The 26,169-nt window shown below is 40.9% G+C and overlaps 1 protein-coding gene across 1 annotated transcript in view; it reads left to right on the plus strand.

Annotated features, from left to right (window-relative positions):
* Window positions 1-25,967, plus strand: part of MAML1 (mastermind like transcriptional coactivator 1) — a 52,969-nt gene extending 27,002 nt beyond the window's left edge. Inside the window, exons 2-5 of the mRNA XM_075210017.1 lie at window positions 16,708-18,141; window positions 19,533-19,805; window positions 21,104-21,218; window positions 24,270-25,967. Of these exons, the coding sequence (XP_075066118.1) occupies window positions 16,708-18,141; window positions 19,533-19,805; window positions 21,104-21,218; window positions 24,270-25,267 (2,820 nt within the window). The 3' untranslated portion in view covers window positions 25,268-25,967. The remainder of the gene's footprint in view (window positions 1-16,707; window positions 18,142-19,532; window positions 19,806-21,103; window positions 21,219-24,269) is intronic.
* The last annotated feature ends 202 nt before the right edge of the window (window positions 25,968-26,169 follow it).

Below are 26,169 nucleotides of genomic sequence, written 5' to 3' on the forward strand. Positions count from 1 at the left end.
ACAGTGCAAGTGTAGTGCCACAGTGCGTGACAAGGCTGTGTGTGAGGACAGACGTCACTGGGAGAGGATCACGGGCCTACGTTTCCAAGCACGCACACTAGGATGTTGCTTAGAGGTTGGAATGAGAGAGCCTTTAGATCTTTCAGGAGAGCCGCCTAGCAGCAAGGAGAAGTTTGGGATGGGCGTGACTGCCATGGCAAGCGTCACTCTGAAAGAAACACAACAAGGCTGCAGATTGTTGTATATGTAGAAAGGATTGTCTTGTCCTGTTTGTCCAGACACATCAAATGGAACACAGGTCTTCTGTCATTCTCATTAGTGGCTAACAGTGTACAGAGCCTGTTGTATGTGTGTACACCACCAGTTCAGTCTGTTACATTCTAATGGGTAGCTGAGTGGAGCCCCCCACCCCTGGGGCTTTGGCTAGGGGGAGGGGCACCTTTAGTAAAATCCTTAAGTGCTGCCTTGTGCACTGTAAGTGTTAATAAAGCCATTTTTTCATGTACCTGTCGCTCAGGAGAGAACATACTAGCACAGCGTGTTTGGCTTTCCTTTACCTTCACATTTAGTGTGTGCTTAACATAATTATTACCAAGTTGTGGGTGGTACTCAGTTGTGTTATGTCAGGGAGAGAGTGGCTGCCTCTTTAAATAAGCAGGGTGATAGGCCTCACATAAACTGACTGTAATATGATCTGGAGGCCCACTGAGATCACCCTGGGGGCACCTGTTTTGCAATAGGACATTTACAATACAATAGTTTTCAGACAAATAACCAGACACTGCCTTGTGAATGACTGGGAGATACTGGTGATCTGTATGCTACTCTGTTTGCTCGTACGTGGTCCACTAAAGCTGCTGTTAGGTTATATAATGTGTGTATACTTGTTTTGTTGTATACTTAAGAAAATAAAATGTGTAAATACACAGCTGTGCATTAGTTAATCACTGCAGAACTGTATAGTGCTATGTGCTTTGTATATGATGAGTTTAAAAGATGAGCATTGTAATATCCTATACTATTCTCCTTACTGCTGTGCTGTGTAAATATTCCTCCTGCTGACGCTTGTGTTTATTTTCCTAATCTAGTCTTAATAAACTATATATGCAATACCCAATGCCCCCAAATTAGTTTAAGGTTCACATTGCAGACAATTGCATTGCTTCCAAATAGGTAGGTTAGCGAGTTTTGCAACGACCTGCATGGCTGCTGCTCCATATTGTGTGTTTAAATGGACTGATGATACCTGCATGGCCACATAATCGAATATACAATCTGGTACAATATAAAAATAATACATTGTATAATAGTCACAAATGTAAATTTTTAAAAGGTCCTAAACTTTGGCAGGAGTTGTTACCTTGTTATTGACCTACACTCACTGCAAGCATTTGTCCTCTGTTATCAGGCTTCTTAGATTTTGATTCTACCTGCAGTGAACAAATCCTAGGAGCCAAGTAGCCAATGAGTCCACAAATACTGTTGGTACCTGACTTTGGAGTTATTTTTTTTTTTTCAACAGATGCTCGCTCATCTCTCCTGGCTCTTATCAGTTCATGCTCACTTGTGTGTTTTGCAGAATGGCTTCCATTATGGTTTCCTTTTGCATATATATATATATATATATATATATATATATATATATATATATATATATATATATATATATATCTCACACTTAAACTTGAATGCTCTCAAGAACTTTGTTTGAAAAGTTATTTCTGTGACTGTTTAGTAACCGGGTAAATCGTTAAGTTAGTTTTGGCTTCTTAGAACAGTGACGATCTTGGTTATTGCATCACATTTCTCTCAGCACAGTGTTTTTATTTTATCTTGCTATTGAATAATGCAGCCTTTGAACATGTCTGAGTCTCATGCACTCAGAGTTCTGAGCAGACCAAGCATTACATTGCAAGTTAATGGGAGGCTGCAGGAATGCATTGTTTCGTATTTGCGTGGGTGGGGGAGAAGCAGATTTCACTGAGCAGAAAAATTTGTTCAAAGAGTGAACCATCCTGTTGGGCTGTTGGCCTGCCTACCTCATACAAATCTACAAGGGGTTAACAGGCAGGTTTGTGAACCCCAACACGCTGTCTGGGATCAGGCTCTGTATTACGGAGATATCCAAGATTTCTTTTTTTATTATCTACTTACAGATAACATCTGTAGTGGGAAGCTGCTAAACTGGTGTCACTTAATCACTCGTAAACTGGCTTGTAAACCGGCTCAGATTGCTGGTGACTTCTAGGAGATACCAGAATGAAGGGAATAGATGTGCACAAAGTTTGTAAGAGTAATAATAGTAATTCTATAAATATGGGGGTTTTAGACTTTATGACTTGGGATCAGGTAGATTCTTATTCACAATGAGAGGTTTAGAAAAGGTTGAAAGGTTAACGGATGTTGCACACATTCAGGTTAAATAACACATTTTTAGGTCATTCCATACCATAAGTTTATACATGGTGGTGCAGAACAGGTCTCCTTAGGTGAGGTATATACATGCTTATTAATGTAGTATTTCTACAAATTATTTAATGAGGTCCATATCATCACCATTTATTTATATAGCGCTACTGCTATATAAATAAATATTTATTTATATAGTACCCCGCAGGTCTGTACAGAGAATTTGTCATTCACATCCGTTCCTGCCTCTTTGGAGCTTATAGTCTAAATTCTCACACACACAAACACGCACACTAGTGTTAATTTTGTCAGCAGCCAATTAACCTACCAGCACCTGGAGGAAACAAAGCAAAGATGGGGAGAACATAAAAACTCCACACCGAATCAGGAATCAAACTCATAACCTCAGTGCTGTGAGGCAGAAGTGCTAAACACTAAGTCACCGAACCCACAACATATGCATTGTGATCTTGTATGGCCTGCAGGATCGCTTTTCCAATATAGTTGGTGGCCAAATTGGGCAGCCTTTCACGGCTTGTGCACGGGGCTAGAGCGGTCATTTTCTGACCACATTTACCAGCATGCTTGTTCACAGCCTCACCTGCTGATATCCGGTCATTTGCCAGCTTAAGCTTGCATCAGTGCCTGCTTCTTTGGAGCTTACAGTCTAAATTATCTATCACACACAGACTAGGGCTAATTTTGTCACCAATTAACCTACTAGTATGTTTTTGGAGTGTGGTAGGAAACCGGAGCACCCGGTGGAAACCCACGTAAACACTGGGAGAACATATAAACTCCAGACTGATAAGGCCATGGTCAGGAATTGAACTCATAACACCAGGGTGGTGAGGCAGAAATGCGAACAGCTGAGCCAGATTTGGATGATTTTACACACTGCATTAACGGCTGGCCCAGTTTTTATAAATATTCCAAATCAAGGATGTCCAAACGGTGGCCTAGGTCCCAGATGTGACCACCACGAGCTGCCGGTCCACAGCAGCCATCATATTTGATAATCTCCATAGACTTAAAACAATGTCACACATTAAAGAGCTGCTATAGTTATTATTGTCATTAACAGTCCTCCACGCCGCCAGACAATGACCCTACAATTTAATCACTAATGTGCACTGACTTTAGTTTGTGTGGTAGAGAATTTAGACTGCATCTCCACTGGGGCAGGGATTGATGGTATTGATTTAAACCGTCTCTATAAAGTGCTATGTAATATGTTGGTCCTACGTTAATACCTTGTCATGTACATGTTTGGAGAGCACTGATTTAATCCATTCTGTCTTCGTGGTGGTCATTTGCTGGCCTATGTAACCTGAGTGTACATGTATGTTACTTTACTGCTTCATGTACTCCACTATATTTGTTTCTTTAAAAAAGGAAGTAGTATGGTGGTTGCTGTTTTTGGTTATTTTGTTAAGCTTCCCTTTTCTTTTTGTTACACAACGATGGACAAAATAGATCTATCTTTGTTCACAAGTCACCTTAATTGTAGTCCATCACAGTACCTGCCACAGGTGATCTGTAGCCACAATGCTGTTATTGAACCAGGAAACACATTGTCACCATTTATGCTGGCCATACACTGCAAGTGTCCCAACTTTGCAGCCTGTGGCACCACTGCTGTATAGCCCAATAATTATCTGATTGAAATTCATTGGTAAACTCCTCCATGTGAAGATGATCACTAACAGACTAGCTGTGCAGTCCTCTTCCAACTGCACAAATAGGACCCAGTTATATCAGAAATAGAATCTGATGTGCATGCAGCACCCTATAGATAAATACCAGTTGGGGAAGTATCCTATACCTGGCTCCATAGAGGGGAATTCAATCCCCCCAGAATAGCGCCGCGGTAAACCTGTTACAGTTAATACGGTAATTTTAACACAGAATTCTGTGAGCAAAAAGCCAGCGTTAAAATTACTGTATTAACAGTAATTATACACCCTATTACCGTAATATCGATAATAGTGCGCAGGTCATATTGCTTTTTACAGTAACGCTGCCATTTGAATTCCCCCCTTATGTATGAATGCACAATTTGTTCCTGATGCACACAAAATATGACCATGATAGAAACGGTCAGCCCTTCAGCTTTCAATGAACTCTAACTGTAGCCTATAATGGGGTCTGGCTGCTCTGAGATTCTCTAATACATCTTTAGGAAGCTCATAGAAATCTGTCAATGTAATGACAATGGGCTAGTCTGGTGCTGAGTAACATAACTGACCCATGTACAGCTATCTGTAGAATAGCTCATCATTTATTCAAATGTGGCCTGAATTACTGTGTTTCACTGTCTGGTTATCTTTCTGTAATCCTTGTTAGCACTTAGACCCTGAGAAACATATTGATTTATTAGTAACACAAGGCAGGAAGACATTACCAATGACAGCTGTGTAGTTGTAGGACAGTGGTCAGCATGTGTTATCTCCCTTTCAGATTACTTTATACATTTATCATAGGATATCAGGTAACCATGTCAAATGACAACAAATCTCCATGTGCCATTCAGACATATATACATAGGGACTCCTAGAATCTGGGCCAAATCCAGCTACTGGGAGAAAATCTTCACCTGTTGAAAAACAAGCAAACAAAAAAAAAAAAAAAATTTTTTTTTTTTTTTTTTTTTTTATGTGGGGAGTAATTAAGGGGGGGATGGGTCACTGTCTTGCTTAACTCTAAAACGCAGATAAAAATAGAGCTGGCATGCAGTATTTGCCCTACATGCAAAACATTGTATTTGAACTCTTTGTAGTGCAACCAGGTTTGCTCGGCTGCAGACTCTGCGCCAGGGAACATTTGCAAATTCTAAATCGGTCTCATTATGTGCAAAACTTATATGTGAAATAAAATAATGGACATTGTATTTTGCTTCTAGGAAGTTAGCACAATTTCCGGTTAATCAGCTTCATGGTATAGGCACTATATTGATGTTGATGTATTTTCATACTTGATCAGCTTGAGTTCTAGGCTTTAATAAATAAGTATGTGTTTCGCCCCCATTATGTAACAGCAGGTTCCCTGTCTCTTTGCCTGAATGCTAAGCTGCAGTATCTGAGTCCATTTTGGCCAAACATGTTGGTTACTAAATTGAGCTGATCTGGAAGCAGAAGCCGAGCAACTGGATCATATGGGTCTAGTTAGTGCGGTTGGCAAGTGACCACACACAGGCAGATCAGTCATGCTATGTATACACTTTGCATCATAAATTTACATTTCATTCTTTGCTGGTTAAGCATTTGCAGTGACTTTACACATCACCCTCAATATATGGTCGTTCCCTCATCTGTAAATCACTAAAGCCCTTGTTTGCTCAAGATTGGCATCACCACAGCTGCACAGAGATGCACAGTAATTTTATTTACGGAAGGAAACTTATTGGGGGGGGGTTTTCTTTTTAAACTCTTATTTTGCTTCTGGGAGAAATAATAGAAAATCAATGATTCGTGCATCTTCTAATGTAGCATCTTGTACCAATTATACTGTAAAAATGTATAATGTAGTCTGAAGATTTTCCAACAGCCTTCATAGACAAAATGAACTAGTTTGCAAGGACAAGCTCAGTGTGTGTGTGTAGGGGGTGGATGAGGTGGGGGTTGGAGGTTACAGTTGCAGATGTTCACTCCCCCTTCCTTCCCCCCAGTGTGCACATTTATGCATTGACCTCTTTTACCACCAGAATGACCAGCTGGTCTGTGGCTGACAGCCTCCCTCCAGCAGTGGAGGGGTTAACGTGGGCCTCCGTTGCTAAAGCAACTTCTTAGCATTCTTCAGAGCCCCGCAGACAAAAGGAGAGTATTAAGGCTTAGTGTCATTCATGTTGGAACAAATAGCATGTAGCTGCAGCCCGCCTGTGTTTTGCTGCCTGTTTCCACTGATACCGAAACAAAACAGTGTACATCTTGGTATTTGTGTCCAAGTGGATGGGAAAGTGGGCACGAGTACGCATGTGCTCTCAGTGCTTAACTGTGTACGCTTAGTGCTTGCAGTTAACGGGTAAGTTTCAAGTACAAATTGAGTGTAGGGCAAAATAATGCAGGATATCAAAACCAGAATATAAACGAAGCCAAGGCACATCCATCGTTGTGCGCTTGTATTGCTTACTGTGAAGAAAGCTGGTGACATGACCGACCACATTGAGATCAAGCAATCTGAAGCCTGGCATGATCAGGACTGGCAATACGGCAGTGTACAATAATATGCAGTCTCAGATATTTGTGTATATCATTCTAGCACAGGACATTTGTCTTCTCAAGGGACATGGCGGCCTTGTTTTTTCTCTATCTTGTATTTGGAAAAACTAGCAATTCAGTAAGGAGCCAGTCTCCTTTCTTCTTTGTTTTCAATCTTTAAGAAGGATTCGTTTAAAAAAAAACAAAAAAAAAAGTAAAACAAAGTAAAGTGTCAGCTGCTAAAGCTGGGTACACACTACAGAAATTTCCACCAACTTTTTATGCTGAGCGATTTTACATGCGACTGATGGTCCGATCGCTCGGTCCATGGACTGCATACACACTAGCCTTGTTTAGGACGATAAAGGAAAAGGGCAAATGTCCCTTTAGCGACTTTTTACAGCCATGAGCAATGATTGCAATTTCGTACACACTGGTATATCGTTACATGCCCCGCAAATGTTGCTTCAAAGATATTAGCATAAAGGGGCAGAGCTTTCGCTATAGTCAACTCCCAAAACAGCATAAAAACAGAAGGCTACACTGTCTCTTCATTCATTCCGATTTGTAAACCTACAATGGCTACACTAGTACAAGAACAAGCAACTGCACTTTTCCTGCTTGCCTGTGATGTGCGGATACAGCACCACGTGGGACTGGGACAGACATCAAAAATTTACATACTCTCGCCTCCCCAGGTCGAGGAAGTATCGGAGGATTGTCGTGGATCGGTCAGAAGTTTATACACACTACACAACAGAAACGAGATTGGAACAAAAATATTAAATGGTACGACCAATCAAATGAGGCAACAATCGTCCATTTGGGCAGACTTTCGACCATCGTGTCACTACACACACTGACCCGACTTTTGAACGAGCGGTCGTTTGTCAGCTGATTGAGCCGATTATTGGACGAAAACCGTGTGGTGTGTACCTAGCTTTAGCATGACCCAACTGGTGTTCATCTTAACTTATTCCAGTGTTCATTGTCTCGGCATATTTGCACTTTGAAAGTTGTGCAATATCAAAGCAATCTCAGTCATACTGGGTGTGGCTTGATGATGCAATTTGTGTTCAGTAGATAGACCATCCATCATAAAGTCGGCCTGCATGTAGTTCATGTCATCACTCCCCTGTAGCTCTCTATGGATGTGGGAGGAGCTTGTGATTCACGTCCTGTGTCCCCATATACCTTGCGGCAAGTAAGCGCTGTCAGGGAGAATTGTCTACCCTCCTGAGAGTCGATGAGCTCCTTCCCTAATTCTAGAGTTTCCAGGACATTGGGGAAGCGTGGGAAGTATAGTTGCCTATGCACTCAGTCATATGAGAGCCATTCAGCTCTGAAGAAGCTGGATCCATGTGACTGGAAAACAGGCTTTCCCCTTTCCCGTTATGTCTCACTCTGGTTGTAACGACAGCATTTTTAAAAACTGACATTTTAATTCAAAGAGGGGAAAAAACCTGCTTGTAGCACAAAATGTTATGTTTTGTTGGTGTGAATATTACTAACGGCTCAAAGGCACAAATCTGCACTCAAGCCATAATAAGCAACCAAGCGGAGATTTGCTTTCATTGTGTAGCTTAAACTGAATAGATGAAAGCTACATGCAGATTGGTTGCTTTAATGTGTATATACACACATTATTTACACTTTTCTGGAAGCTTGGAAAATAACTGCACCATTAGCAGTATACATTCCACTCTTCATATTGTTACATTGTACAAATATAAAGGGAAAATACAAAAAGCAGTTTGTGTGCCTTTAAGGCTGCATGCAGTTACTTAAGGACCATTTGTTGCCACTCTTACATTTATCCATGTTTAACACATAGGTAGTTTATTTAATCCGTTCCAAATTGTAATTCCTGTCCTGTGTGTTGTGTACCCTTATTTATTTTTTCCTCAAGTAATCCTTCCATATATAACTGTTCCTAGTATCACCATGCTTTAGATGAAACCAAAATATTCCACAGTGCTTTACGATTGGATTATTGTCTAATTGTCCCTACTGCGGTGGAGCTTGCATACAAATGCCCCTCTACTCACAATGCTTTGTATTCCCATATGGTTTACAGAAGGACAATGTAATAGTTTATTGCGTAGTCGCCCTGATTTCTTGGTGCAGGTAATCCTGTTTTCTTTGATTCTGCGCTAGCTGGGAATGTGAATATTTAAGAGAACCAATATTTCCCCTCTTGTGGGAGACAAACCACCTTTTCAAGACTCTCCAGTTGAGGCTGTCGTTCATATGTACTTGCCCTTGACACTGCACACTTGTTATATATAATGTTAAACACTTTTGCATGTTGTATTGTAGGAAAGTAATTAGCAACAAAACACACAAATTTGCCCAGCACCTCCTACAAGCCATGTTTGGGAAAAGACTATATGGGTATTTTGGGGTCTCCAGTGTATTCTTTCTTCTGCCTATCTTCAGTGCTCGAGTCCTTGCTTAGTACCAGTTACACCACTTTATAACCACACAATGCACTCGGAATCTAGTCCTTGTGTTGTATGAAACGTTCTTTCACCATTAGATTTGTAGATTAGAGGGAATACTAGGTCCACAGCAGTGATGTTAGTGTTGCACATTGAGCAGAAAAAAATACTCCTAGTAGAAAAGATACAGTAATTGTATAGAGCAGACCGTGACTGTCATGTCACATTGTGAGTCCGCATAGGAGCTGCCTATGTAGTTTTTGCACGTGTTTTGAGTCATCCATTTTACACGGTTTTTCTTTTTTTTATTCTTTTTTTCTTGTACCCTCAGACTTTGGGTAATGTCCCTTTGTTGTGTGGAAATCATTTTTCTTTTTTTTTTAACCTTGGCAGCTTTTTATACTACACTAATAAATATATACAGAGAAATTGTGAGATGTGTAGTGAAACAGGTACGCTCCTATGTTTTACTGAACATAATAATGTGTGTATGTGTGCTTGTGGAGCCTCAGCCCCTATTCAGTGTTAACTAGGTTTTCCTCTGCAACTTTCTTAAGTTACATTTTACTTACCTGCTCCATTAGACAACTGTTGAATCTCCCACAGTGGGGTCTGATAGAGATCAAGGTGCTGATAGCTGTCACTTGAGTCTGTGACATCATTGGCTTCTCCTCTGTCTTTCAATTGACCAATCAATGTCTGCTCCTGTAGAGAATCACGTTCCTCCTAACATGGCAATCTGCTGCCGAATAGTGAGAGAGCACAAGGAGTGTGTGTGTCTCTGTCTCTATCAGGCTTTGGTACACATCTTAATATTGAACATGTAATGTCTTGCTCAATAATATGAGATCAATAATGTGCATGAAAATATTTAAAATTGCTGTTTTTTTTGTTTTGCTTTTCTTCCTAATTATTCTTTTAATGATGCACGATCATCTCCAGCGCTGCAGTATAAACTGAGAACTTTATTAGAGATGGTTACCGCAGGTTAATCAATAGAAACATAACTTGGAGAAATGTTCTATTCCTTACATGCAGCAGACTAATGAATTATTTTAAAATATTTTTATTTTTTTTCCCCTGAAAGCCAATCCCAAATCCTTTTTCTCTTCACCCACTAGTGAAACAAGTTGTTCAGGTTTGTAGACCGGATTGGGTTTCCTGGGGTGAGCCGAGAGTTGCATTGACTGAGGAGACTGCTTGTTCATCCTTAGCACTGATTAGTAATTCCGAGCTTCGCTGACCTGACAGGCTGTCCGGCGAATAACTCGCATTACTTTAACATTCAGCATATTTTACTGGTGTCTCTTGTTACCATAGATTGCACAGTCTTGCTCATGGAAGTTGTTTTTTGTTCTTAGCAAGATAAGTGTTTGGGACTTGCAAGATACTGCACTCTCTGTATTACAGGCCCAGTAACTCTGTACCCATTTTCACCAGACGTGCATCCCATGACTTGGTTGCTTTCTCCTGGGGCCCTCTGTTGCTCACGCAAGGTCAAGTATCTTATTGCATACCATGGTGTGTGTGTTTATCCAGCATTATGGCATGTACTAAATCATTTATAGAGCGCAGTAGTGTTTGTGTGCTTGAGCCCTAAGTATAATTGTACCTATAAGAAAGCACTAGATTTCAGTAATAAGACCTTTTGGGACATTTTGCCTTGGCTTCAGGAACTCTGTGCTATACTCTTATGTAACAAGGACTTGGTCAAAACAGTACTTTAAGCCACCTAAGTGCTAACAGTTCTCCAAAATACCTACCTAATTATATTTTTTAATACTTTATTAAAAATAAAAAGAATAATTGTCACTAATGCATGGTAAGCGTCCATTTAAATTTCTATTCAGAACAATTTCTCTTTTATTATGTAAACCATAATTATGTTAAATATTTCAGAGTAATCTAAGGTAGCCATGTTCCTGAGATGTTATCCCATGGTCTAACCAACCATAGCAGTTGGTTTGTTGTTCAAAGTCAACCTGGGATGCACTTATACACAAGCATGACTGTGTTCAGAAAACTAAATTATCTTTGTTTTTTGTTTTGTTTTTTTTAAAATAAGCTGCTTGCTAAGCATGATCATCTCCCCCAACGCAGTGCATTCTGAGTACTCTGCATTCAAGAAAACACAAGACCATAGAGTTCAGTGTCATCTACAACATATGAAAACAACTATCTTTTAATTCCACTTTAAGCAAGGAAAAGTAGTCTCATTAAAGCATGCTTGAAATTTCATAGACGTGAAAATTTGTGCAGCATCCATACTGTGTCATTGTTCCTTCCTATTGATATTCTCTTCTGTGAAGTTAGAAAGTGCTTAACATTGTTATTGTGGATTAGCGGTTAGTGGGGCCTGCGAGGCGGCTTCAGGATGGGTTGGAGGTCAGTATTGGGCTGCAGCAAAAACTCATCCGGTAGAGATGCATAGCCAGCAAATCTTACTGACTGCATATGTCTATCTATATTTACTATGTAAGTAAGAACTTGTTAGAAAGCCATGCTCTGGTACTTCATTTCAGAAATGATCGTAGTCTGAATTGTCTTGTTGTACCTTTAAATGGTTAGATAGTCATTTCTGTCTGATTCTCAGGAAAACCTAGCTTTCAGCTGTTACTGTGTGACACCATCCAAAAGATTGGAATTCTTTCTTTACCGTCTGCAAGTTGTTGATTAGTGCTTTATAATAGTTTTTGTGTTTAAATCTTGCCAGCACTGATTTGATCCTGCAGATCAGGACTACCAACTGTTTGCATATTTGAAGGTTTTTCTAAGATACGGTTTCAATTATTTGATTCATTTCATTATGAATGTAAAGAAATGTTTGTTTTCCACACTAATGGATACAGCTACTGAGGTGGGGGAAGCAAAAAGCTACCAAACATTAAACAAAAAAATTGTCTGCTTAGATATACTTTGAAGGAAAATTCCAGGTTCCAAAAACCATGGGGGTTCCTCTGCCAAGCCCCCATTGTTCAGCACTTGCTCACCTATGTATTCTTTAAACTCTAGCACAAGTGAGTGAGGCTGACATTCTGTCTGTAGCAATACACATCTCACAGCTGCTCGTCTGATCATCCCTGACCCGTCATGCAGACTCTACCTGGCTTGCCTTTGAAATTCCCTGTGTGGTGCAGCCTAAAAATACAGAGAGAGAGTGAGAGAGTTCCAGGAGTGAGTGGATGGGACTGATTAGCAGGGTGCACCAGGGTGGGAGGCACCTCCTGCTCTATTAGAGAAGGGGTTTTATCCACAACCGTTTTGGAGACTGAATTTATGTTTTCAAAACCATTTTTTGGGCCTATTGAGAAAATCTACAATCACATATACATGTGACACCAGCTCACTTAAGCGGGCCTTATGTGCACAAAAATGATTCATCTTCTTGTCCAGGTTGGTTGGGCTATCCCGCGGCCAATCTGGGATCAGAATTCTGACGGATGTACAGAGTGCTGATGTTATGGAGGACAGGGCTGCATATGATGGGGCAGTGTCATCATGTGAGGGGCGGGAATGGAATAAAGTAGTAATCCACATACTGAGAGGTAGACGGTAGGAATAGAAGGGCATCCACCTTTGTATACAATGATGCACACAAATGAGCGATTGCTACATTGCAGTTTAGTTCTGACAGCAGAAATAGATTGCAGAGCATGTGGGACAGTTGTAAGTATTTTGTGCTTGAATCGGACAACTAAAATACACATTCTTCAGTCTGTTTCAATATGAATATTAATCATAATTGTTAGATCCATTGGTCACCAACAGATATATTGTTCCTAAAGGGCAATTATTGGCAATGGGCGATCCTTCATCCGTGGTCCCCAGATCCTTCTGCTTTCTCGTTGTATTTGTTGCTTGTAAGGCTTGTAACACTTGTTTAAAATGCCTGCTGATATGTTATGTATCGGGGTCCCTTTCTTTGATTGAATATCCTGTTTTAACATATTACTGAAATTAAAGGCAGTGTGCAACCCTTCTGAAGGTTCTGCGGCCCGTCTGTACAATCCCTGTTTCAGTTTGCCTATGACTGCTTTAGGTGGTCATACCCTATGCCCATAGTACATTTAGTCTGAGCTGTATTCACTGCTTGGTGAACACAGATGCGTTTCAGTTAACCCTATGATGAAAGGGGTGTCGGTACACCTGAGCATTCAGAATTGAACACTAAAGCCATACATGAGTACATGCAGCATTCACCCTGTGCACTCATATGTGCCGTTTCTATTGTCTTCATTGGGCTTAATGAACTGTATCTGCAGTATCGGTTAGAATGCAGTCATCAAACGTCCCATGGGTGCAGAGAAGTGCATGTGTACGTACCCTAACAATTCTATAACAAGATTAGATTGAATGATCAATTTGTAACAGGGGCGTCCACTTTAATATGTATTTTGTACCATGTAAGTGGCTGTCTATTAAAATCTTTTACTGCACTATGGGTGACATTGATTTTGTAGTGTTTAGTCTGTTTGTTTTGCTAAAGACAGGAGATATGTTGGCACATTACTTGAAAATGGCAACAATCTAAACTGTTTTCTGTCTCTAAACAAATGTGTTTTCTGTAGTAGAAACCTAGAGGTAGTGTGAGCTTGGCCGTCTTCACTTCTGTTTGCTCTGTAATACGAGAACATTGACTGTAACAAAGTAGCTGGATTGTCTTGTGTGAGATACTAGTCTCCACATGCCCGAGGGAGGCAATCCTCTGTTCAGACTTTCCCACCTACTCCCAGGACTCTAGGATGAGTCTGCCTTCTGTGTCATTATGCATCTTACTGAAGACACCATCTTGTCAGGTCACATGATGAGAATTTTCTCAGGAACAAGTGTCTAAGTGTCTGGCTTTTATGTTTGATTTATATATTATTTTTTATTTTATTTTTTTTGCTAGGAAAATGGGAAAGATTCACACCCTTTGAGAATATACCAAAGGTATAATGGGAGATAAAGTTCCATTTATGATTGTGTGCGAGTCTATCGCACTTTAAATCACATTGCACATCTGCATGAGTTAACAGCGCTTCCAGTAGTGTGCAGTAGTATTGTCCTTTCTGCTTCCTAATGCACAGTTAGTGCACTCCTGAAGCATTCACACAGCGGAGGCAGCCATTTTGTTGACTACATTATCATACAGTCACTAGGAACTTGTAACATCATGCAATGACCCTAACAAGGCCTTTTTATAGCACAAAATGAAAATGTCAACTTCTCACTACAAATTTGTCCATGATGCTCTGAACTTATTGTTCTAACCTGAATTGTAGCACATTTTTGTGTTTAGGGAAAGGGCTCCCTCAGAAGAGCCCTAAACTTTTGAATCCTCCCACCAAGCTATAGAAGCGCTCTCGGCCTTTAATCTTGTATAAAAGTGATGTCACTCTTTCAATGTAAAGCTTGGGTTATAAAACTTATTGGGTCCAGAACAGTGATGGGGAACACGCTGCCCTCTGGGCTCATTGTCAGATTTGTTTGTTACAGCTTGTAACACTTGTTTAAAATACCTGCTGATATTGTATTACAGATGGGTGTCTTCTTTTAATGTATTACTTTAACATACATTACAGAGACTAAGGATACCGTGCGGCCTTTTTGATGGTTACAGGGCCGTCCCTGAAGTGTATCAGGTTGCTATCGCTCTTCTATAGCGTTCGGCCTTGCAGACAAAATGATGAGGAATGAATGAAGAATGCAGGCAGACTGATGAAATGTGTCCGTTAATGTTATCCACAAGGGCAGAGAAGTCTCTGTAGCTTTCTGTGAGAGATTTTGTTGCAGGTTTCGTGTGGGTGTTGACTCTTACTCATTTCACTGTTTCACACCCCATGCTTAAAATCTCCCAGCCAGAGGTGATACTATAGAGCATTAAAATGTAATGGGAGGATGTTGTTCTGGGCTGGACAAATGATTCAGGAGACGACAGACAAAATCCAGGAGCTTTGACTGTTTAAGTTGACATTATATTTACACCCACAGACACCTATAGGAATAACCCCAGAAATTCGTTTTACTTCCTGAAGTTTGTCTAAGTCTGATAACCTCGGCTGAAAGATCTGACTGTAGCAATGAGTGATCCTGATCAAATGAATTAGTCTTTCTGTGCTTCTGAGTTTAGCCTCTGCTGAAAAAATAACATTGTGTATACATTTGCTAAACCCCTATCCACTTGTTTAACGTTTTTAAGCTGGCCTGAAATCTCTGCACTTGTACAACAAACAATGGTCCGTCAGAATGATAGTCTTTCTTGAAGGTTTAATGTTCAGTTGGAAAATGCCTTAACCGCTGAGTGATTGGACCTATACAGATTGCCCATCCAAATTAGGTGTGTGTGTGTGTGTGTGTGTATAGACATCTGGCTCAATCTGAGTAAGTGGCCGCCTTCTATTGGTATGAAATTGGATAAGAACTTTATTAGTTCACGTGCTCTTGCTGTGAAATCCTTTACACGTGCACCGACTGGGTATATGTGTTTATAGCACTCTTCTATGTTGAGAAATAACAGGACATACCACAAGCAAGGCAGGGGAAACTAAGGTGAGACTGGGATCAGTCAGGGCTAGGCTATAGCAGCAAACTGGTTACCAATTAACAAGACAAATATACAGCCTGTGTAATTCATACTAATACACCATTGCTGTCTTATTGCACTAAAGTAATAAAGTGAAATTGTATTTTTACAGTCTGACCACTTGGAGCCTTTAGGCCTTGCTTTGCCAACCAAAAGCTGACGGGGTATGCTGGTATTTGTAGTTTCACAACATCGGGATGGCCACAGGTTGTCCAGACTTGCTATAGACCCTACTGAGTGAATTGTTTGCCCAGTGTTTGAGTATATAATCATTGTCCAATGTTTGCAGATTTATATATTCCCTGATGGGTTATTATTGATCATTATATAGCCTTCTCTTGTCTAATGGTTTTTATTTTTACATATTTTTAATGAAGGTAGTTTTACATACCATTTTGTTTTTGCAACAATGTAACACATTTGCTAACACTTTAAAGCATGCATATTTTCTGTGAAATCTATGGAAACCGTTGTTGAGGCAACGCAAGTTGGTTTAATAAGTACATAAAAATTGGAATGCTCAGGCAGGGACTACACGTTTATCTGAAAAGGTCACCATAACCACAGTGGAATTTATTTGGCTGATTCTGTGAGTGGAGCTTCTGTTCTATGTAGCGATGGACTGGAGTTGCCATTTAAGTCTTTATCTGTACTGCCCTCTGGTGTGTGACTGTAGAAATTGTAGTATTGTATTTTTCAATTACTGTGTTAAACATCGAAACTGCATCATATATATAGATATATCCAAACATATATAGGGGATATATTATATACTGTGCATGATTAATTTGTGGCAACATTTTTGTTATAAGCAATAGGTAAGCTTGGTGCAGTGTTAACATTCAAGTACATAACAAGAGAAAGAGCTGTCTAGGTACATAAACAGTCTTCTTAGAAGACAGTTTATGTACCTAGATTGAAAACATGAGACTGTAAGCTGTTGGGCATTAGGAGATATAAGTGCTTCAGATAGAACTTACAGCGGAGAGCATCGTCTATCTTGATGCCCACCAGTGCCAATTGATGTGTTTTACTTTTATTTTGATACACCAACACAAGTTACATATGTATTGAGTGAATTTTCTCTTTTTTTCAGCAGCTTCATGAAACCGTTAAAAGAAAGCTGGACAGCGCAGCTTCTCCTCAAAATGGGGATCAACAAAATGGATATGGAGACCTCTTCTCTGTGCCCAAGAAGCTCCGTCATGATGATGGACTAACAGGGGTGATTGGGTCATCAAATGGGGTTCCTCCAGTTTCTCCCTTGCATCAACTGGACAACAAGCCTCCCAGCGGAGATACTTTGCATTTAAATGGAAGCCATTCGATTGGACTTGAGGGCGTAAATAAAAAGTGTCTTCCTGATGCAGATTTGCAGCTGAATGGTAATGGTGATACTGATGAGTTCTCTCTTTGCTTAGGCAAAGAAATGAAACAGGAGCCTGTGGACGACTTGCCCTGTATGCTTTCTGGAGTCGGTGGTTCCATGTCTCAAAACAATTTGATGCCCGACCTAAACCTGAATGAACAGGAATGGAAGGAACTCATAGAGGAACTTAACAAATCTGTACCTGATGAAGACATGAAGGATATTTTTTTAAATGGTGACTTTGAGGACAAAAAGGACAATGATACCTCAAATTCTGTGACGCAAACGTCTTTGACACAAGACATTCATATAAAAACTGAGTTTTCTCCTGCAGCATTTGAGCAGGAGTCCCTTGGCTCACCACAAGTGAGGTCTGCATCATGTGGGCCTTTTGGTGGGACTCCTTCAGTACCTACTAGCTGCTCATCTCCAGTTGTAGGTGGTTCTCAGGCTGTGTTCCAGCAATCTGCTCAGACTGTGACAGACTCTTCCAACCAGACAACGATGCAGCCTTCAAACCAATCACAAAATGTGCAGAGACCTTTACCCAATGTGTTAATGACTGGACAGAGTGCTGGAACTACCAAAGAGATGTCTTCAGCACACCAACTTCAGCAGATTGCAGCGAAACAAAAGCGAGACCAGTTGCTGCAAAATCAGCAACAGGTCCACCAATCAAATCAGATGACTTCTTGGCCACAGTCAAGGTCTTCTCAAAGTCCCCTGGGAGTTCCGTATAGCATGGAAAAGCCAACCAGCCCTTCTGTTTACCAACAAGACTTTAATAGCCAGAAACTTATGATGCCTAACCTGAACAAGAGTTTGCCTCGTGGTGGAGGCACCTACATGCAACCCAATCATGTAAACATGATTGGCCATAAACCTTCCAACAATTTAAACCCCAACCAAGCTGCAGCTCCAAATGCCATGCTGGACTATGGAAACACCATACCCCTCTCCCATTATGAAGCTGACTGCCGTCCTGGGGTAGTGGCTCAAAACCAGAACAAAAACGTAATGATGGCATATCTTCAACAGCGACAGCAGCAGCAGCAGCCGCAGCAGCAACAGTTGCCTCCTATGACAGAGGAACAGAATCAGATGTTCATGATGAAACGTAAAGCTGGAATTCCTTATAGGCCTTTAGTATCACATGGGCAGGTATGTGGAACATTTTTTTTTTATTTATTTTTTTTGATTGTTTTTATACAAGTGCCAATACTGGCATGTAAAATACTGTGTTGTCTAGATTCTTTCTCCATGTATGTAGACACTAAACATAATAAGGGTTAAAGACATTCTTGCCGACATTAGAATTTTCCACTTTGCAGGTGCAGATGAGGATGGGGTGCCACAAATCTCGTCGTTTTGCATCTTGATGCGTCATTTTGACGCAGGAGGATGGGGCCAAAATGATGTTTCATCGTGGCTCCACTACTGCAGAATATGAGAGAATCACCTGCTCTTGCATAGTATATGTAAGACTAATGGTCACCATCTGACATTTTTATAGATTAAGAACCCATTAAAACAAAGTCAAACGTGGACCACTTCTGGTTAACTTCTTATCTGTTCTGTGTCCTTTCAGTCTCCCCATTCAGTCCTTTCTATTTATGCACAAGTGCTCCCAACATCATAGTGATATGTTTTAAATATTCTTCAGTGACCCTTGCTGTTCTACTAGCCTGGAGCAAAAATGGCTATATAAAGTGCCATGTGTATACAGCACATTCCATCTGTTTTCAAAGTACAGTTTTCCCTCCTCTCATCACCTCCTGGTTCCACCCATTTGCTCCTCTAACATTACTTGTACTTTACACCCACTGTCCACAAGGCATCTCCATCCTAACATGGCATTCTACTGCAGAGGGGGCATGTGATTCAGTGCAGTAGAAGTGGGTATATAATGGGTGTTAAACACAATTGGAGTGTCCGGTCAGCATCCTCTGACTGACTCTTGGCTGCCAGGCATATGGGGAGTGGGTTGCTGCAAATCACATCATTTTGCATCAATGATCATGCTTTTAACAGGGATCATGAGCAGAGCTTTGAAAGGGCCAGTGGCAATCAGTGCTGCAGAAGTGGGCATATGATGTGTGTTAAACTCAGATTATGTACATAGTGTGTGACAACAAGCAGCCTGTCCTTGCTAGGAGTGAAGAAAGTCTAACTCTGCCCATGACACTGCCCCGATCACATGCAGTCCTGTCCTCACCAACATGATCACATAAGTGGACAGATCACTGCCTCCCACAAGGTCAGCTCTATCTCCTACCAATCCAATGATCTGATTGGCTACAGGTTGTTCTATCCCCGCCCACTTAAAAACTGGGGACACAGACTAGCGAGAGATAAAGAATAATAACGTGAAGGTGCATATACCCTATTCAAAGACGCCTTTAAAAATGCAGAATTTCACACTAACCCTCTCAATCTCAAATGCTAAAGGGGACATGTAGGAGTGTGGCATTGGCTGTTTAGATCATTTTGGTCATTGTTAATTGTCCTTTAAATGTATCACTAATTTTCTTTTTACTCTGGAAATTCCACAGGACCAGAATCCACAGCCTAATGTGCCAACACGTGTTCCTGTTTCTGTGGGAGGACCCGGTGTGGTATCGCAGCCCCCAACCGTGTCTATGGCCGGTAACCACAGTAATGCAGCATACCTGAACAGTCAGCAGCAGGCGGTAATGAAGCAGCAGCAGCAACAACTACTCCTAGAACAGCAGAAACAGAGAGAGCAAAAGCAGTTACTTCTGGAGCAACAGAAACAGTATATATTGGGGCGACAGCAGCAACAGCAGCAGCTCCTTGCAGAACAGGTAGGCTTCATGTCATGCAGAAATGTATTGTATTGCTGGTTTGTCCAGGGAGGTTTAGCTCTAGAGAGAAGAGGAAGAGATGACATTTGTCCTGAATCCTCTGCTTCAGAAATCAGGGACAATGAAAATAAAGAAATCTGACTGATGTATGGGCATTGCTGAAAAGCACAAAGCAGGGACTGATAGGCAAAGTATGCAGTAAAAGTTGTGGGATACCTTGAATAAAACATCTAAAGGTGTAAAACACTGTTTAAGGCATTGTAATCTTAGAAATGTTTGTCTAATAGTACGTAGCACAGGTATGTTTGTATGCACAACATAGATCTATGCAGTCCCTCTGTGCCAGACTATGATTAAACTCGGGGTTGTTTCTGCAACTTCTTAGCATGATTTCAGTCATATTTTTCTTTTTCTTTTTCCCTTCACCTGGCCACACCTCTAATGAGGTTTCATATATCCTATTACATGAGGCCACACACTTAATCAGTGGTTTTGAGAGGATTACAAAACCTCTCTAACATTGACATGAGCTCTAGAGAAATCTACTGATTGGTGAGTTCTGCAAGCGGCACCATCATAGGAACTAGATAAACCTATAACAAATATCTTATTTATCCCTTAGTTATATTTTTCATTTTCACTGTGTCGATATAGAGAAATATGACCAGTCATTTGAGTAAAGGAAAGGAGCAACTAAAACCAAACGCTGTTCCAGAATGAAATTAAAAAAATAAACCATAAAAATGTAAACTTTGTGCATAATATCACCCACAATAGCTATGAACTAAACACAGCTAATGGTGGTTTAACCATAAATGGAACTTGTTCTATGTAGGTGATGGTGCCTCTCTTAACCTTGGTGGTGATATGTGTAACTGTCTGGGATTTTATGCGACCTCCCTGTCTTCTGAAAGGTTTTATGAAGGCCAATAAACATACAATCCTTTATCCAGTCAAGATTACCATCTCATTTCTGTGTCTGGGATAAACTAATTTGTTCAAGTTTCCAATAGATGAACAATGGGATTAAAAGCTGCCTAGAGCTGTTATTGTTTTATGTGTAATAAGAATATACCTTTAGCTTCAGAGTGGTATTTATGGTGAAGGTACATTCCTCACCTGGATTCTTCAACCATAGCTTTGTTTGCCATTAAATTTGTTTCTTTGGGTTGGCTCACTTAAAAGGCTCATTGTGACCTGCCAAGAGAGAACTGCAGTAACTTGTTTTTGAAACGCCACCAATTGTTAATGTTTCCCTTGTCTGATTTGTTAAACTTTTTTGTTTTTCTTTGTCACAGGAGAAGCAGCGCCACCAGCAGGAGCAACTTCAGCGGCATCTCACTAGGCCTCCCCCGCAGTACCAGGACCAGCCACAGAACGCCTATCCACAGCAGACAGTCGGCCCGTTTCCTGGTGAGCGTTTTCACAAATATAGGTTCACATGGCTTGTTAGAATTGACAGTATTTTGAGCATTGTTTACATACTTTACTGAAATCTGCGCAATCTGCTGATGATCGAGCTGTTGGAAAAAAAACAAGCAAAAAAAACATGGTGGGAGGGGGACAAGTATTGAAGAGAATCACCTATGAAGAGATTTGCAGTAAGAAGGGAATAACAGGTAGAAGCATTTTCAGTAGATTATCCACTGAGTGGTGGATGTGTGAGTCATGTAGAGGAGGTCTAAGGGGCGTATGAGAAGATCTTAGTGGCATTTTGGTCGCTGAGATGGAGTATATATGGGGACATTTTGTGGAAAATAGGGATTGGAGGACATGTGGGGCTATTGTGGAGCAAGTGGGAGGTCTGTGGCACTTGTGATGGAATATTGGAGCAAGTGTGGGACGTATGGGGACATTTTGGGGTAGTGATGTGGGCATGTATTGGGGCTGTTTCTTTTTTTCTTGAAATTAAGGGTAACGTGCGGCCGTTTTTGAAAGTTGCGGTATATCAGAGATTAAATGTATCAAATAGCAATTTTTGCAAATCTACGATATCTGGCGACTTTGCCTGGTAAATTTAAAGTGGCAATAGATTTAAAGGCTCGTTTTGCCTTTAAAGCTATCAACGCTTTAAATTTACCAGACAGTCACAAGATATCGCTGATTGTCAAAAGTCGCTATTTGATACATTTACCACCAGGTTACCATTCCCTGTACTAGTAGCTCTATAACCCCTTCAGTAGTATTGCTTGAGTCTTACATTAGCTGGCACCCATTCCCTTAGTGTTGCAAGCTGTGGCTGTTGGCCTCCATTTAAAACTAGTCAGGAGTGAGGTACCTCACTCATATGTAACTGGTGTTCAGTTGTCCTCCTGGAGACCCGAAAACTTATTAGACTCCTTGAGGAAATGTGGTATCAGAAATGGCTATCCCATGCATCATATTAATGCCTGGTGATGTGACCAGATCATCGGTCACAGTGCCCCCTATTGTCAGTAGCAGGATTAGCCTGGTATTCCACCTGTCGTTGCATGGTAAAAGGAAAAAAAATGTAAAAACCGTATGTGTATTGCATATGTACAGGTGTGTACATAGAAGTGTCTATGTGTATATTCTCTGTCTCTGACAACTACATATTGATGGCATTTAGTCTTTTCTGGTAAGATTTGTGTTCTTGCCCATGAACCATTTTCATAGATAGCCCTTTGCAGAATTTCTCACATATCTGTGTCCTGGAGATATAGCCTTGAGAACCAAACACAGTGGGATCTTGCCAATGAATAGTTGCTTCACCACCTCTTTTTCTGCTACAAACTCCTCTTCCCATGCAACCCAGCATCCTTCTGACTTTCCCTATTGCCTTACTATATCGCCTGCCAACCACAACATGAGATAAAGCCATAGATCTCTGTCCTCCTCAGCAGTTGCTGCGTACTATATTCGGCCTTTAGGATTTTTTTGAGACTCGAGGGCATTCCTCTAGTTGCCAAACTCTCTTGATGATTCCTCTAATCTACCTAGATTGTCAATAATTTGAATGACTAATCATGCTCTCAATGCTGGTACTTGCATCATTTTGTTGCTATTAGAGTATCTTGATGCTGTACTGGTGCTAAGGCACAATATGATTACTGTAGGATGATTGCTTGACAGGGGAACAACAAACCTCATTCTTCTAAACATGTAATATTATCTTGCCTTTCATTCACTCTTTGCATATTTAACACATGTTCCTTTGTCCGTGCTTGTATGTTGATGTCCTGTTTTTCATTAACAGCACAAAATACATTATTTGTCTGTCCCCAGCCTTATACACCATTGTGAGTAGCTGGTTTTAGTGTTTTATGATTGGATAGTTTCAGTCTTTCAAAGGATTCAATTCTTTTTGCTGTTTACAAATTCCATTTCAAGACCATATATATTGGGACAGATAGGTTAAAGAGTACCTCGCCCACATACACCTGCATAGAAGTGTTCTGCTGTCTGTGTAGTCATCTGTTTAAACTTATGTTACCATTTATTGCGTTTATAGCTGTTTAGTTTCCTTAGAGCTAATAAACATTCATGAGTATTATTTTGTAAATATACCATGCACTGGCAGGAACAGGTTCACTGTGACATCATTAAGTTGCCAGCTTTCAGTACATTGGCTCAGAATGGTCACATGAGGTCAGTGTCGCAGGAACTTCTTTTATTAAATCTGTACTGTTAATGTTAGATTTTTTTAAAAAGAAACTTCATAACTAATGGTTACTTTTTCATGGTTAAAAAAAATTAAAACCAATGGGGTTAATTCAATTGGCTGCCTTACTGCCGAAAGTAACGCGGCCTGCGCACTATTGCTTATATTACGATAATAGTGCGTGTAATTACCGATAATACGGTAATTGAAACGCTGGCTTTTTGCTCGCAGCTCAGGGAGGTTGAAATCACTGTAAATAACTGTAATACCTTTATCGTGGCGCTATTCTGGGGTGCCACATTGTGTTGTCAGGTTCCGGTTAAACACCGTGAAATAATGATCACATATAAAGTACTGCTAAATGAGAACCTTTTAAATGTTGATATAGGAAGCAGGGTAAACTCCATTGTCATTATCTGTTGTTGCAGTAAGTATTACCACCCCAAACCATTGGACTGCTGAAGCCCCTCCCACATATTTTGGACAGTGTGCTAATGAGACCTGATCGGTCAAAAAGCGAGATTGTCATAATTTTAAACTATTATGACCTTGCTGGCATTGCCCTTGTGTATGAATCTATTTCTGCAAAACAAGTCGGCAGGTAGAGAGTGAATGGCAGCTTGGCGGAGTTAGAGAAACACCTCCCTCCTACCAGGGCAACTGTTGTAGAAGAGTGAGAGCGCATAGTGGACATACTTAGTTAAACAAATCTTGGTTATAAAATAACTTGAATATGTGTCCCCATTATAGATATAGAAGTTCAGTGTATTTCAAACGAGGAACCTGCAGTAGGGTTGGCTCTAAATAGCAGAACTCATACTATAATGTTTCTTGTCTTTCAGGGTCATCTTCAGTTATGAGTGGGGTAAACAATATGAACCACCCGACTTCAGGAAGTCCACGCATGTTTTCACAATCGCAGGCATTGCTTCAGATGGGAGGGGGACATACGTCTGTGCCAGCCTTGTCGTCTGTTTCAACGTCTCAAGAACGTGCTGTTTCCCAATACCCCAGTATGCAGACCGTGCAGCGTGGAGGAATGTACAACATGGCACCAGGTCTCCCACAGATGGTTCCGAATCACGCAGCACAGGGTAGCATACCCAATGGACAGCCTCAGATACAGAGGCAGCCAAACCTGAGTCAAGGGAACGCTCTCCCTGCTGGTTATGGACCAAATCCCATGGCAAATCCTGCCTTGGCAGCACAGCACAACAAAGGAGGGATAAACCCTGCTCTGACTAAGGCCCAAATGACAAGAATGCCTGCTGCCATGGCATCACAAAATCCAGCATGGCAGCATCAAGGCATGCAAAACATTAACAGTCAGGCCCAAGGAAATAATGGCTTGGGTCCATTCAGTACTGCCAATGCTGGTTTTCATCTCCAGCAGAATCACCACAAAATGTCCACTCCACAATTTGCCCAGGGCATGCCACAAGTTGGTCTTGGAGCTGGTCGATCTATGACTTCACTAAACAACTCTGTCCCTGGTCAGATGATGCCAAATTTGGCCTCCCAACAAAGGACAAATCCTGCCAGTCAGCAGCCAGCACCTAACCAGCAGGTCCTACCAGTAATGAACCAAGCAGTGCCAGACTTGACAGCATTCAGCCAGAACCCAGGTCAGCAAATGGCTAACCGAGCTGGACTTCATTGTAATCAAAACTATCAGGTGAGGTCGACAAGTCAAGACCTGCCCTTTGTGTATGGCGGACAGTCTGGCAATAGCGGGTTGCAGAACTTGGCAGGGGATGCAGATTTGTTGGACTCCTTACTCAAAAACAGGACTTCGGAAGAGTGGATGAATGACTTGGATGAGCTGTTGGGAAACCATTGATACCAAGCTTGGGTTTTTGGGGTTTTTTATAATGGTTTTATGAACATTTTAGTACAGTTTTTTTTTGTAATAAAAATATAAGAAACTAAAATGTAAATGACATTTGGACCAAAAACCTGTGCCATTGAGATACTATTATCACTGAGGCTGGAAAAAAAAAAAACGGCCTGCTGCTTCCTTCCCTACCCCCGTAGATCGCTAATGCCTGGCGCATGTTTCGGTCTTTCTGCTCACCACTGCCTATCTCTGTCGTTGTTGATGGCAGGGCCCCTCTTCCTAGCTCTGCAAATGCCTTATTTTTTTTTCTAATCACTGTGGGGAGTGATGGGTCCTCAGTAGCAGAGAACCAATGAAATGCTACCATTCTGATTTGTCCTGTATTTGTAAGCTGTCTCTTTAACCTTCATCACTGTACATACCCCTGCTTGGTGCCAATTTATTCCCCCTATCCCATAACTTGTTCTACTCTGCCCACTGTGAAGTCAGCACGAGAGAGCTCTGCAAACCAGGCATTCCAGCTGTTGCAGGTGGCTGAGCATCATGGGAGATGTGGTTCACAAACATCTGGATGTCCTAAAGTTTTTTTCACTTTAGCCTTTTCCAACTTCTATTTTTTTTATCTTTGCCAAAATAACAATTGAAAAAATTGTAAGGAAAGAGTACTGAACTAGCCCTCTTACCTTTTTGTATTTTAATCCCAGTTTAAAAACATGTTCTGTGTTCTTATTTTCTTAATATCTGTTTCTACTTCTCCTTTGCTAGAAGCTACTCTCTGTCAGTAATCTTTTTAAGCAAGAGAGGACAGACTGCAGAAACTAAAGTACTGCTACTGCCAGTGCAAGCTCTTGTGTTTGGATGGTCCACCTAGTAATATTCTCTTATGTGTAACAACGGCATTGAAT

Source organism: Mixophyes fleayi, chromosome 4 (genome assembly GCF_038048845.1).
Source record: "Mixophyes fleayi isolate aMixFle1 chromosome 4, aMixFle1.hap1, whole genome shotgun sequence".
Taxonomy (NCBI): Eukaryota; Metazoa; Chordata; class Amphibia; order Anura; family Limnodynastidae; genus Mixophyes; species Mixophyes fleayi.